Source organism: Epinephelus fuscoguttatus, linkage group LG11, assembly GCF_011397635.1.
Source record: "Epinephelus fuscoguttatus linkage group LG11, E.fuscoguttatus.final_Chr_v1".
NCBI lineage: Eukaryota > Metazoa > Chordata > Actinopteri > Perciformes > Serranidae > Epinephelus > Epinephelus fuscoguttatus.
Genome location: NC_064762.1, coordinates 26454904 through 26467702, shown reverse-complemented (window position 1 = coordinate 26467702; position 12799 = coordinate 26454904). Strand labels below are relative to the sequence as shown.

At 39.2% G+C, this 12799-nt stretch overlaps 1 protein-coding gene across 1 annotated transcript in view; it reads right to left on the bottom strand.

Moving 5' to 3' along the window:
- Nucleotides 1–12799, bottom strand: part of map3k5 (mitogen-activated protein kinase kinase kinase 5) — a 105510-nt gene that overhangs the window by 20403 nt on the left and 72308 nt on the right. Inside the window, exons 13-17 of the mRNA XM_049589956.1 lie at nt 12535–12630; nt 8737–8818; nt 6759–6892; nt 2623–2750; nt 1918–2054 (exon numbers count right to left, since the gene is read on the bottom strand). Of these exons, the coding sequence (XP_049445913.1) occupies nt 1918–2054; nt 2623–2750; nt 6759–6892; nt 8737–8818; nt 12535–12630 (577 nt within the window). The remainder of the gene's footprint in view (nt 1–1917; nt 2055–2622; nt 2751–6758; nt 6893–8736; nt 8819–12534; nt 12631–12799) is intronic.

Genomic DNA, 12799 nt, shown 5'->3' with positions numbered 1-12799 from the left:
TACCCGACCGAAAGTAGCTGTGGCACTCAGTGAAAATATTTTACGGCAATCAGTGATAGTTCAGGGTGTCAGACAGTTAAATTGGATGCTTTGTAAGACCCGTTCCAGACACCTTTTAACCAAATTTAGGACATATTTTTGGACAAATCATGTTTTACTTATGTAAGCATCACAGTTAAGCACTGTAGGCAAGTAGTATATATGTGGTCTCGTGCAGAGGAAAGTGTTCTGTAGAAATATGGTTATTAGAGTGAGTTAAGTCAATCTACATTTTGCCAACAGGTAAGTGCAAATATGAAGTAAAATAACAGTAATTGAGCATAGCGTTAGTTCAGGCAGGACACAATGTCAAGCTCAGCTCATATCCCAGTTCCATCAGCTGATCTCAAGCAGCCCAGTCAACTGATGAAGAAGCTGATAGATCACATGATTTCTATGCAACCAATTGGCGAATCTCATTCAGGGCGCCCTATTTAAACTGCTCTGACCTGCCTACTGTTGGTGCTTCCTCTGCAAGCCACTTTGCAACCCACCTCCACCCCAGCTCCTCCTTTTCATGCTGTGTCTGACTTATCAATGTCATTTCTGTTTGTCATTGATGCTGCTCAGTTCTGTTCCCGAGGGGTCTTTGCTGCTGCTCTCCCTGCCTTAGGCTATCCATGTAGGCACATGGAAGGGCAGAGAGGTTTGCTCTCTCTGCCTCAGGCTTTCCTTGTTTGCATGTGGAAGAGGCTTTCTGTGTAAGCCCTAGGAAAGGCAGAGGGGGCCCCAGAACAGAGCCATACCGCCAAATATAATACTGCAAATGGAAATAAAAGTTTTCTTTGACTAATGTGTTCCTGACAGTATTACAGTTTTGTAGATTTGTAACATTAGAAATGTGGACTTTTTCATACAAGGCTTCACTCATTTTCACAAAAACAAATTAAAACTGGATACATGAAATTAGATTAAAAGTTTGTAGTAGTTAAGACCTCACAAATTCAGATTTAAGACAACTGAATGACCTTTAAGGCCTTTTTGTTGTAACATTGAATTTAGGACATTTTAAGACTTTTTTTCAGCATCCTCATAGCATTTAAACAAACAACAATAATGTCTAATATAGCTTAAACTAGGGCTGTCAAAGTTACGCTTTAATAACGACTTAACGCAAATTAATTTTAACGCCACTAATTATGTGCGATTAACACACAATCCTTCTGTAAATATGATCCTCAGCCCACCCTGTAGTTTGGGAAATCAGGAAGCGATGCAGCAGTAATGTTATGGATGGCAAGCAGACACAAACCTCTGTGAGCAGAAATGGATAAAGGTGTTTTCTGAATGGCAAGTTCACCCTCAAAGCCCTGCCAGACGGTTATTTACAGTTACTGTTAATGTGAATTGAGTTACCAGCGGAATACATTGAGCTGCTTAAAAAAAACAGGGGATGTTTAGATAATCTTTACAAGTGTAAAGTTGGGACACTACATTGTGTTAGTATTACTAAGTAATGTTACATTCAGGTCAATATGTCCACCTGTTGTTGGTTGTTGGGCTTGAGTTTGCCATGATATGCTTTTAGCCAATTTTTTGAGCTTGCAGTGCCTTTGAGGTTGTTCTGGAGAATATTCTGGACCGTATTCGTCATAGTGTTGGATTGTTGCAATTATAATAAACATATGTTTGCATAAAGCAAGCATATTTGTCCACTCCCATGTTGGTAAGAATTTTTAAAACTTGAAAAATATCCCTTTGATCCCTATCCGATTAATCGTGAATAAATATTTTAATCAAGTGATAGCCCTAGCTTAAACACAATAACTTTGTCTGAGTTCTCTGAATGACACCTTTCTGGTAATTAGCCCGCAAGAAGCCAATGATGCCACACAAATGACAGAAATGTAAACTGTATTGTAACTTGTGTTTGGTCACCTTGATGTCTCTGTGTGCTATCTGGTTGTCGTGCAGGTATTTGAGTCCCTCCAAGATCTGCCGCGTGTAGAAGCCGATGGTGGGCTCATTGTTTTTCAGAGGGCCCCACTTGGACCTCAGCAGTGCAGACAGACTTCCTGAAAGCCACGGAACAAAGTACAACAGCGATCAGTACAGCACAGTTCAAATAAAGCTGCAAATTCAGATATTCAGACTGTCTTTTGATACTTCTGATAAACCATGTGCAAACTCCATTTTCTGTGCATTTATTTCAGAAACAGTTTAATGATGAGGTGCACATAAACAAATATATCTTTCGGATTAAAAAGTGGATCACATTTCATCAGATGTTTGATGTAATGTTTTGGTTTCTGCTTGGCCTTTTTGGAACTGTAAAATCTATTCAAAGGCAGTTTAATTCAGTGCAAATGTGTTCATTTTGGTGAAATATGTCTTTAGTTAAGGATTGAGACTGAAGGAAAAACACATAAAGATAAGCAAAAACAGCCACTTGAAGAATTCCTGTGAGCTGACACAGACTCTTGAGACGTGGAACATGCTGCCTAGTGAGCATCTTGCATTTAAATTTTGAGCTCTCAGTAATTTTCTCTGCCATTTATTTCAGGTTATGTGTATCTCATGCTTTAATATATTCCAACTTTCATTTCCTCTTTGTGAGAGCATAATAGAAACAGCAGGTCTCACCTCCAGGCACCTGCTCCATGAAAATCTTTATGAAACCATTCTCGCTGATGGAGCCCAGGTACTGGACGATGTTCTTGTGTTTTAAGTGCTTGTGAAGAGCGATCTCCTCGTGCAGCGGTTGAGAGTACCTGTGTTAAAAAAACACTATGTTACAGTACTGTAGGTAGATGTGGTTGGATAAGCACTGGATATCATGCTGATGCAGCACTAAAGAACATTAAATACTGAAGGACTTACTGAACACAACAGACAATATTCCCTCTTTTTCTCTAAAGATTCAGATTTTGAAGCTCTTTATCTCCCCTGTTGTGGGATTTTGAAGGTTTGCTGTTGGGTGAGTTAAAATGATTCATTTGTTGAAGATCAAAAGTCAAAATTTTAGTTAAAGATGTATAGAGAAAATCTATAATTGTAGATATCCTGATTCAACAACTGTACTATCCTGCTGCACAATAGTGTAATTACTGTGCGTCTTTATACCGCCAAAAATAACACCCAGAAAGTACTGAAACTAGAAATTACATGACTTCACCAACATAACAAAAAACTGCACAACTATTATAACAAAGCTAAAATTAAGCATTCATTTAAAATGGCTAAAATGGCCAACCCCAAAGAAAATTGAATTAAAACAACAACAACAAAAATTCCACAGCAGGCTATTAACAATTAACAATGAGGTGGGTAACAATCCATTTATCTAGGTCGATATATCAATTCAATGATCAATGATCCAATGTCATCGATACAAAGCGAAAATATCGACACTTATTATTATCTTTAAAACACGCCTTTATTTTGAAAAGCCAATGGCACGTCTGGGTCACCATTTCTGTCTGAACACCTCCTTCCTAAACATATTAACAATGCTAAAAGCCGAGCGACAGTGAGACAACGGCAAGCAGCCAAGGAAAAGACAATGAGGATAGTTACTGACACTGATATTTACTCATATTAACCACAGGTCCCTGAAATAAATCGAATCAAAATTGTATTATGGCAGCCTTTGTGATATCAGCAAGTATCATACTATTGTCCAAAAAACTGATATATCGTGATGAAACTTGTGATTTGTGCCACTACTAACAACTACTTTCATCATCGATTAATTGCCGGATTATTTTCATGATTCAATGTTTAGTCATTTGGTTTTTAAAACATCAGCAAATGGCTAAAAATGCCCATCACTAGCTCCCAGAGCTCATGGTGACCTCAGTTCAATGTCATAGTAGGTTAGAAAACAAGAAAATATTTATCTAGGAGGCAGAACCAGTGATTTTTCTGTTATTGTTGCTCATAAAAATGATGAAAAATTGTTGCGGGTTAATTTTGCTGTTGATCAACTTATTTTTTTCAGCACTGACCCAGATGAAAAATTAATACATAAGCTACATAAAAATGGTTAACTACACAAAGAACATCCTCCTTCTCTGAGTGATTGGAAAGACATTGTTGAGGACATATATGACATGGAAAGATTCACTCATTTACTGAGACTCCAAAAATCAGAATTCACAGAAAAATGGACCAAATGGACTGACTATAAAGCCCACCAAAGAGACACCGCTGAAAACGTGTTTCAGGTGACCACTAGGATGAGTACTGTAATGCTCTGTGTATGTATATGTAATGTATCTCAGTGACACACCAGTTCTGTTCTGTTTTTGTGTGTTTGTTCTGTGATAACAAATTGCAAAAAAGCAATAAAAATTAAGCAAAAAAAAAGAAAAAAAAGATGAACTATATTAACTTGATAATAAATGGATTTATAGTCTGAGTTCTTCACTAGAGAAAGAAGCCTCACAAACATGTCAATGTCTCTGTGACGTGAAAGCAAACACGATCAATATAACTGACATGCCAACAGCCAAAAGAATAAACCAGCAACAACAAAAACAGCAAGGCTGTATCTGGATATCTGACCAGAACAAAAGGTATCTCTGTACACTGGAAACATGCCTACCAGCAACTTCACATTCAGCTCTCCGCATGAATCACACCCTCACTCTCTTACTCTCTCTCTCTCTCTCTCTCTCTCTCTCTCTCTCTCTCCTTCTCTGCCTGTCTTGAGATTTCAATCCACCTCTGAATTATTTACCCAAATCCTCCACATTCTTTGCAGCCGAGCGGCCTGCTGACTCGCTGACGTGATTAGTGGAACAAAGTGTGTGCAGTGGAATCATCTAGTCTGCGAGAGAGTCTTGCAATGCGAGATGGGTAGGTATAGAAGTATGAGTAGACAGGCGTTTTAAGCAGAGACAGTGGTGGGAATTCGAGGCAGAGGGTGGGAGTTCGCCTTCACAGCTCTCCTCTAACCAGTCACTCAAGTGGATACCAGAACACTGAAATCCAGAAACCGCTGGGGACACTGCTGATCTGCGCCTCACGCTCTCAGTCAGAGAAAAGCAGCACTTTTCTATAATGATGCTCGGCAGCAGAGCTGAACAAGAGGAGGCGTTAACAGCTCAGACACCTGTTTACATTCAGGCTGTAATTTAATATGCAGGATAATAAATACAAGATTTGCTAGTGTTATCTGAGGGTGGCACCAAATCAGAAGAGTTTAACCTCTTGTGAATATGAATTTCATGACAAACTGCCAATTAGAGTTTGGATTATCTTGTTTGCAAATATGGCATTTAGGTCTGATGTTGACACTATGGCAAAGGTCACCAAGAATATATAAATTCATCCTCTGGGGACCACGAATATAGTAGCACTATGGAGGAATGTTTGTATAAGGGCTGCCCCCTAATAGTCGACCAGAAAGGTCATTAGTGGGCAAGATTTCATTGTTTCTAGTCACTTATAGTCAGGTTAATTTCCAGGGCTGGTACCTGCGGTTATTCCACAGGCTAGTTAATAACATGTCGGGCAGGAAATCCAAAGTGTGGGATCATTTTGAGAAGGTGAAGGATGAACCCAAGGTGATATGTAAACTCATCTTCATTGGTCGACTACAAACATGACGTATCATCTGAAACATGGAAGTAGCTACATGCCCATTAGCCACTTAGCACAATCATTACTGCTTTGCCCACAGCGTCATTAACGGGTGGCTCGCTCAGTGTGTGACGTGCACTTGTAGATAAAATATAGGCCTATATTAATGAAGGTTCATTAGTACGGTTTGTATTTCTCTGTAATGTAGCACAATGTTAACAATGTTACTCATACTATTTTTTCTCACACCTTGGGCGACTCGTTGACCAATGACCTTAAATGACGACTATTGGTCTACTAGGGAGATTTTTAGTCGGGGGAAGCCCTAGTTTTTATGAGCAGTTTGTCATGTGCATGCACTTAAGCACATGAGTGACTGAACAAATATTCTTGCCGCCAGTTTCAAAGAAGCCCTGTGTTGAGACTGCAAATGTCACATCAACAATGGCTCACAAGACAACACAGAAACAACTGTCTGTACCAGCTCTGTCTTGTCTATGAATTTCAAAGCGTCACGCAGTAATGGAGCGTTCAAGCGTTCTGTGTAGTGTGCAGTAGTAACAGTAAATATACAATATAGCTTAGTTTGCCTGTTATTAAACAGCTCCTCAACAGCCAAGACGTACCAGTGTCTTGCTTCCCAGCTGCTGGGCTGAAGTAAACAGAGAGTGGGATTACAAACTGGGGCAGAGTGTATTCTGTCTAGAGACAACACTGCTCTGCTTAGGTTGCAAAAAGTAGATAAATGTATTTATTCAGTGCTTTTTTGTTGGGCATCAATGCTGTTGATGTATGTGCTGTAAAAAAAGAAATAGACTCGAAGCATAAATTAATGCTTTACGTGATGTTTACCCCTGAGACGCACAGCTGAGATGTGAGCCTGCTGAGAGCTGCTGCACAGATTGAAATGAGAGTCCTCTGGGGACCATGAATATCCATATCCTCCTTGTAATGAACAGCTTAGTAACAGACAGACTGGCAGCTAGCCAGGCACAAGATATGACATGCTTGAGCCTTACATCACATGCCTATACATTCTGAACATGAAAGCAATTACAATATGTTGCTGGAATTTCACACAGTCCTACAAAAATGCGTCTTCTGCAGTCATAACAGTGTGAAACCTTTAAAGTGACAAATGAAAGAGAACATGTCGGATTCTCCCCTGAGAAATGTCAGGGTCAGATTCTCACCTGCTGTCTCGCTCTGGTATTTCTTTGATGGCCAGTCGGACCTGGTTGCTGAGGTCTCGGCCCGCGTACACCACTCCGAATGTGCCTTTTCCCAGAACCACCCTCTCGCCGTGCTCATCGTACTCATAGTCGTACTGCGGAGACAAACACCAAACTGTTTTTGAGTCATCTGAGCTGCTACATTTCTGTTGAAGAAACTACTACTTTTAAAATCCCGAACACAACGGAGAACCAGGAGACAAAATCCAAATTGTTTCCTTTTTAATCCTTTAAAAATACCTCAAAAATACAATAATTAAATTGAAAATAATCTAAAAAATACTGGGAGTGATTTGATGTATTACGACACCTGTCTGTGGTGTTACTGTATATACCAGAAATCCAGTTTCATGCAATTCATCACCATAATAGTTACGTGTACAAACAAAAAAGCATTAGCATGGTTATTTATTTGTTTGTTTGTAATCTTCAACCTGAAAATCCCTACATTGTAAACCTATTTCCTTTGTGTACTTGTACATTCCTCGCCAGATTATTGTTCTCTCGTTACAGAATCCACTTACTGCATTGTGCTCCTGTGTTTTTAAGTTGGATTAATCCAAAAAACAATGTGTTATTTTTTATCCAAAAACACTTATCTGATTACGGATTTGTTCATTCACTTTAACAAATGGTCTTTTCTTTGCGATCAGATTACTTTAAACCTGTTACACACTCGTTCTGAATCTTGTGATTAACAGGAAATGAGCCAAGGTCCTGGTTTTAGGACAGACTGTGTTATATAGGGAAGCTTGAGGCTGGAGACAAACTGAAAGCGAATTTTGGCTGAGGATGCTCCTGTTGCATCACACACACAGACATAAAACCAGCGTGAGAGAAACCTGTTTGACATTTGATCTGTGCCACACTGCTGACTCAAAAAAGGGTGCGGCAGCGTTTTGGGGTAATTAGCTTTTATTTTCCCGAGGCTCAGCTGGGAAGACAGGTGAATGCAGCAGCAGCAGGTGTCAGCTCTGTACTGTCAGAGCATACAAAGCGCACAGGCAAAATCCAGGCCTTATCCCAGCAGGTTACTGCTCACGCTCTCTGCGTTTGCAGCTGCGATCCACTTATTATAATGCAAATCGTGATGAACTGAATTGGAAAAACTACATGGAAGTTCATACACACTTCCAACTGAATTATTTGGAAGACATGATGAATTGATTACTTATTTAATTGCAATAGAAAAGTCTGCATTTCTTTGTCTTCTGATGGGAGAATGAAAAATAGACACTATGCTGGCATTATAAAGGAACCTGCCTGAAGCTAATTAACTGTTGAAAGATGGTTTTGTGGTCACTGACTTTTTTTCCTGTCGGTAATTCAATCCTTTTCACAGAAACACCACAATCACATCGTATTTCCTGTGACATTTAAAAAGCAGGCAAAGTGCACCCCAGATATACAACAGGATGTAACAAAACGATGTATGAAAACAAGCGGGTAAAACACTTCTCGGCACCCGTGCATCAAAAAAGAGTTGCATTACTATAGACTGAGGAGATGGTATGTATTTTTGTTGATCTTGTGCTCTAAGAAAATTTGGTTGACTCCTGATTCCTGTATGTAAAGGGATTCTGATACTAGATTTGCATGACGTTTTACCACCTCCTAATGAAAGGCTTTATAGAGTTCAACATAAGGGCATAAATTAATAGAACTGTGAGCCAAAATGGTGGCTGTTGTTGAGAAATAAAGCTGGCTCTGGAGCAGGTGACCCAGGAACTGAACAATGGGAGGGAATTTCTGATTCACTTTAAAGCCATAAAAAAGACACTTAAATGTTTAAATATAACCAAAGTTTATAATGCTAAAAAACTATCCGAGCTACTTATTATGGATACTTTGGATTTTACACCAAATAAATAAATTGGTAATAAACAAAACTAAACAAAAACTATCTGAGCCATTATGGGCGAGTCTTCAGTCCTCTCACCTCTAAGGCGTCGGTGTCGCAATCTCCCTCCTCTGGACCTTTCCAGGCCTCCTCTGCTATGCTGTTGACCAGATCGCAGAATCTGCCAAAAGAAAAGCTCGGTCAGTCAAAAATACAGATCAAACACAACACAGAAATAGACTTCCAGACTTAGATTTGAGGGAGATGAAGGCAACATGTCCCCCTCAATATTCAGAACATGTGCATTTGCCCCCGCCCCCTAAATAAAACATAATCTAAGACCCTTGCATCCTAAATTGATGCAGAGACTGCACACATTGGTGCATAAAAATGATCACCAGAACAGAGGAAATTAAGTGTATGGTGCACAATTTTCTTTTGACAAAGACCAAAACCTGCACTTTATATGAGTCCCCCCCCAATACTGAATACACTGGAGCCTAAAGTGGTGTTGTGGAAAGCAGAGACTTTTCAAATTTTTCGGGAGTTATGCGTTATGACAATACTGTATCATTTACAAGGATTGCATAACTTGAGCAGGTTGCTGCTTATTAATTAATTTTGTACAAATGGAAATTAATAGCTGCCTGGCACAGTCGGAAAAATAGATTTAAAAAATGGTAAAACAAACTTTTTTTAATTTTTTTTTCTAACCTTAACCCTCTTTTAAAAGGTGATGTATTAATAAAGTTTATTGCACTATTATTATGTCATTAATACACCTGTTCGCAGAGCCCTTACAACCAGGGTTATTATAGTTTCAGTTTCAGTTGAATTTTTATTGTTAAAAAATGTTTAGTTTTAGTTTAGTTGAATCAAATTTTCCCGCCATGGAACTAATAAAAGACTATGTCACGTTATGTTAAGTTGTGTTATCTTGTATTATGTTGTCTTATATTATCTTATCGTGTCTTATCGTATCTCATCTTGTCTCGTCTCGTCCCAGTCTCAGTAAACGTGCGCTAACGCCTCCTGATATTTGCTGTGTTGACAAATTTGACCATATTGACAAAGACTAAAACTACAGACATTTCCTGCATATGTTCACTTTATTCTAGTAACTTTATTTTGTAAGTAAACAACATATTTTCAACTAGTTTTTGTTGCAAGCATTTCTTAACCTGCCCTTTTTTATGAAAGAGAAATATGCGACAAACAGGAAGATATTCACACTCCTGTTGGAAGCGATATATGACCCAGTTTAATGCACAGAATTCGCACATGCTGTTTGAGCTCTATTAAGTACATATTGTGATTAAGGCAGTGTTTACTGTAGCTGGTGGTCTCATCCAGAAGGGGTTACATTATGTTTACATGCACACCTCCCACACAGATAGATATATTTAATGACCTCTGCCACTCTCACTGCACACAAGCTGCGAATTAGCACATTGCCTCATCATGCTGTCACACACGGCTGGCCTGGTGTTCTGTGGTACACGTGTGCTTGTATATGCCCTCATGCAACCCGTGCACATGCACAAACCAAATCAGGCGGAGTCTCCTTCTCTTAATACCACCTATTTCTTCCCTCCACCTTCTTACCACTCCCTTCGCACTGTCACTACTTTCTCTCTGTACTAAAGGAGAGCAGCATCATAACAACAGCAGGCATGACTCACTGGCTCTCACACTCCACATAATGGCACTGAAAGTGCTCGGAAGCCTCTGATGTGAGAGTCACAAGTCTGAACACGCAGTGCTTCACCGAGCAGCTAGTGAGGAACTTGATGGTGTCAAAATAAGACAAGGTGTGCTCGTGGCCATGGAGAGGTGCGAAACTTCCCACCTGAGTTCAGAGCTGACATGAGTGCCTTAACTACTATGGAGATGGGTACCAGTGGAGACGAGATGAACTCACTGCAGAGAGTTTGTGAGACTTCATCATCTTTGTAGACTGAATGTAAATCTTTATGATCAAAAATACATCAGATACACCAGATGTTGGTTCAATGACAGCTGAGTGTTAAGGAATACAACTGTTTCTTGTGAGTAATAGTGGCTGTTAGAGTTGGGGATTGGATCCCTGTTGCTCCTCTCTACATTAAGGTGTTCTTGAACAATACACTGAACTCCAAATTTCTCCACCAATGTGTGTGTATGTGTGACAACTTTACTTTTTAGATCCGAATTAAGCTTATTTAATTAGAGCAATGTCAACATACTTTTTGAATGCTGAGCACTTGGATATTGACACATCTGAATCAGTGAACCCTAAAAAATGTATAGCCTGAAAATGGATCACATAAATTCAAACTAAAATATTTGAGTGCTGTAATTTCAGTGGTATTTAAATACCAACATGAAGAATTCAGTGATTCATTTGCTTGTAAGATTCAAACCCTGAAGGCCTTTAAAGCCTCTGCCAAATGAAAATAATCAAATGCACTACAATATCAGTACCACTTTTTAATAAGGCACTCTTTATACAGGGTTTAAAAAATGTACCTTCAACCCTTACCATGTAATTTTGTCCTTAAATCACCCCCTAATTACCTTAAAAGCTGGAAAATCATTTTATTTTTTTTCCACACTGATAGTGTTATATATATACAGTTTTCTTTATCAAATTGCTCAAACTCTCCACCAGTATTTATGGTAAGGTTCTGTGGGTTTAAACAATTAACCAGCATGAGCTGATAGTTACAGACCCTCCAATAGGTGGGACATAAGGGCCATGACACACCAAGTGCATGGTCGGCTGTCGGTCAACGTCATGCTGTCAATGAGTGCCTGTGGCCCTAATTTTTGCATTGTCATCCCTTGTGATCTGTTTTTCAGCTGATTCAGCATGTTGAATCTGCATCGGAGCTTGTTGTTGAATTAAATCACTCCGATTGGCAGTTGAGTTCAGTGCACGAGAGGAGAAACGGAGGTGAGAAAAGCAAACAAACCACTAAAGTCAAGGGAGCACGAGATCAGAACAAATTTGTTAGCGTCTTGAATCCATCCTGTCGGTCTTCAAGCTTCCCTTTTTGAACGACGACTACAGACTACCGCCGTCTGCTGGCACGGAGAGTTATCTACTCTTACGCAGCCGGAGAACGTACATGCTGATTGGCTGTTGGCTGTTGTCTTTGCGATGTGTTCAAGTGCAACCTTTTGCCCTAGACACAGTCGACATTAGACGATGCAACAGTCAGCCTTCATCACAGCTAGTTCTTTAATGTTGGCTTGGTGTGTTTGAGCCTTAAGAGGTTAATCATTAACTAATCTTTTTTAGCTCAGTTATTACTTCTATTTGGTAATAATGCAGTTATAACTGTTGTAAAGTAATTAATAAATACTTAATAATTTGCTGACAAATGTATAATTATTTTCCCCAACCTGGCAACCAAAAAGCTGTTCTTATAAATGACTTATAACCGATTTATGCAGCTTAACCATCAACCATCCATCAATCAAACCATCAATCAATAAAGCTATCAGTTAAAACACTTAAGGACATCAACTACCAGAGAGTTGTACAGTGAAATATGACTTGCATGCCAGCATTTTAATTGTGATAATGTTAGCTGCTAGCATGGCTGTAGACTCTTAGTTTTGATTCATTTGTCCATTAACAAAACCACAAAGGACCTCGTGTGAACATTTAAACCCCTCTTTTTAGATTTAGTTAATGAATGGGGGACAGCTGTATTCTGATTTTAAGCCAGTTTTCAATTATTGGCTCATAAAACTCAATAATGTAAATTTAAAACTAACAGAAAAAGGTCATTGAATAATTCTTATCACATTATATGAAGCTGTACACACAATCAATAGTCTGCTTATTGTCTGAAACAACCTTTAAGAGCTTAATGATGTCAAACCAACACAGAGAGAGCGAGAACAGACCTTTTACAGTGCATCTCTGTGCAGAAGTAGATCTGGAAGTCCTCTGCATTGTGCAGCACGTACAGGAAGGCACTGCGCTCGTCAAACTTGGAGATGCTGAGGAGAAACAGTTCAGTTAGTGAGAGAGCAGATCTCACTTACAGAATGAAAGAGGTCTTTAATTGGACTTATGACATCAACCATTAAATGTCTGGTATTAAATAAAAGAGTGTTTGTCAATGAGTGTGGTGAGCCACTCCATCAAAATATAAACCCCAGAAGATGT